Source organism: Papaver somniferum, chromosome 11 (genome assembly GCF_003573695.1).
Source record: "Papaver somniferum cultivar HN1 chromosome 11, ASM357369v1, whole genome shotgun sequence".
Lineage (NCBI taxonomy): Eukaryota > Viridiplantae > Streptophyta > Magnoliopsida > Ranunculales > Papaveraceae > Papaver > Papaver somniferum.
The window spans coordinates 36,994,816-36,997,110 of record NC_039368.1 but is presented as its reverse complement, the minus strand read 5'-3'; the positions used below and the strand labels follow the sequence as shown (position 1 = coordinate 36,997,110).

The following is a 2,295-nucleotide window of genomic DNA, read 5'->3' as shown; positions in this document are numbered from 1 at the left end:
CTTCGTATTCAGTGGCAGAAAATGTAAAAGCTTAAATTTACACAGTTAATTAAAATATATCAACCAAACAACATTCCAACTTTCTTTTGATCCTTGGATATTTATTTCTGCCGATCAGTTTGTGACTTCTTGTTGATCAAGTTGGTGGTCCTGCCATCAGCGATTTTGCTCGAAAGTTCTCAATCGAGAAATAAGTAAGTAAATCCGCAGATCTGACAAAGAAAACAACTTAATAGTGATAAGCCACAAAATAATAAACTACATATACATGATATTACACCCGAATGATATAGATGTTTGATTTAGCCACGAAAATTTCCACGTAAAGTGCCAACAATGAATTCATATACCTTAGGAATCAAAGAACAGCCATAGGCATGGACCTATCCAAACTACTCCTCATAGCTCTTCCTCGACTTGGTTTCTTTTTAATAATAACTTCATTATTTTCCATCTCTTTACCAGTTCCAAACGACCCATAATTGTTTCCACCAAGTTTCGAACCCACAATTCTATTATCATTATTCGCACCCCCTTGTGTCAATATCCTTGTAATCCCTGAGTACTGCAATGACTCAGCAATATGCACTGCAGATAAACCCTTGTTAGTTTGTGCTTCAATATCAACACCTCTTTTGACAAGCAATTCAATAACCTCACCATGACCAGCTTCACTGGCACAATGCAATGCAGTATACCCATCTTCATCTCTTGAATCAATGTCTGCACCCTTATCAAGCAGCATTCGGACAATATCGATCTTTCCTTTAAACGCTGCTCGGTGCAGTGCGGTCCAGCCATGCTGATCTTTCCCATTAATGGATGCACCCCTTTCTAGAAGTCGGTGAATTGTACGTAACTCGCCTTTCCGTGAAGCAATCGAAAGCCGATCACCTAAACCCAACACGTCATAAAGACGGGATTGACCCGATTCTGCTGCCATATCGTAAGGTGTTTTACCGTATTTGTCATGAATGTATTTGTTTGCTCCTTTTTGTAGTAGCAACTTGACCATTTGTTCATCGCCTAAATTTGCAGCTAAATGTAATGGCGTCTCACCATCAATTGTACTGCCGATATCAGTCCTTGCACCATTTGCTAACAGGAGTTTTACACAGTCTCTTTTGCGCTCTGCAACTGCAAGGTGCAACGGTGTACGGCCGTCACTTGTTGGTGTATCAAAATTAGCTCCTTTGAGCAGTAATAGTCTCATAATCTCTAAATGCCCTCCTTGAGCTGCCAAATGAATTGGGCCATAATCCGATGACTCAGATCTATCAGTACTAACTCGGCGCGCCAGTAAAAGTTCAACGATCAGAGCTTCTCCAGCTGCAACCGCAGCTTCAAGTGCAGTACGACCAGACCGATTTCGTGCTTCCATATCAGGCTCAAACTCAAGTAAAAGCTGTACGAGATCTGCTCGGCGCTGAGATATTGCCAAATGAAGTAGTGGTTGACCGTATGAGTCGACTGAGTCAGCTGGGTGCCAGGATGAGTCACTCTTCTCTAGAACTTCCCGAAGTTCTTCCATTGAGCCATCTAACACGAGCTGAGCAAGAATCGGCGACCCGACGAAAATTACTTTGACTCCACTATCAGTAAAAACTTGTTTCTTTTTGAGAGTAAACCACTCATTAGGAACCGCATCAAAAGATGATGCTGAATCTTTAATAGCTGCACCAGGAACTACAACACTATGCAAGAGGAAATCATCACGCGATATCGGAAAATAGTCGGGGAGAGTCGAATTCAGTGGCATAACGTACACGATCTCAACAGTGACCGATGCTAGAGGCGAGATAATACCAGTTTGTGGACGAATAGTATATTTAAGTTTGTTGACAGGTTGAAATCGAAATGCAACAGGCATCGTGTACATAACATTACGTAAGGTTAACTCACCGTAACATCTCTGACCTGCCTCGATGCGTATCGGAACCAACTTTGATGGTTCTAAACTTATTAATCTATCCATATCTTCTCTCTGGCTGGCGAAAACTTGAAGTTTCTATTGGTATCAACTTGTCTCCAGACTACAATTCTGACTAACTGAACATCTGAATCAGAAGTAAGGGTATGAGAAGGTGGAATCTCTTGTCTATATGAAGGTTAGAGAAATGGCCGGCTTTAATGAAAGAGTGCCAAGTGTTGGTGTCTAAACCAATGCTGACTTGTTCTATCCGGCGTCTTTACCATAAAAATTTCATAGCACACATTTTATTGTACTGAAAACGATTAAGAGTATTTTATAGGTGTTTCCAAAGTCATTTTCATTCTTGTTGTGGATTATTTTTC

At 40.9% G+C, this 2,295-nt stretch overlaps 1 protein-coding gene across 1 annotated transcript; it reads right to left on the bottom strand.

The window, feature by feature from the left end:
- Positions 1–358: 358 nt before the first annotated feature.
- LOC113321024 (ankyrin-1-like) lies at positions 359–1,993 on the bottom strand. The gene has a single exon (XM_026568904.1). It carries the CDS (start codon positions 1,973–1,975, stop codon positions 359–361), a length of 1,617 nt encoding a protein of 538 aa, XP_026424689.1. The 5' UTR covers positions 1,976–1,993.
- Positions 1,994–2,295: the final 302 nt, after the last annotated feature.

Excerpts from the sequence above, each read along its gene's own strand:
- LOC113321024 (XM_026568904.1), bottom strand. The coding sequence starts at position 1,975 with ATGGATAGATTAATAAGTTTAGAACCATCAAAGTTGGTTCCGATACGC.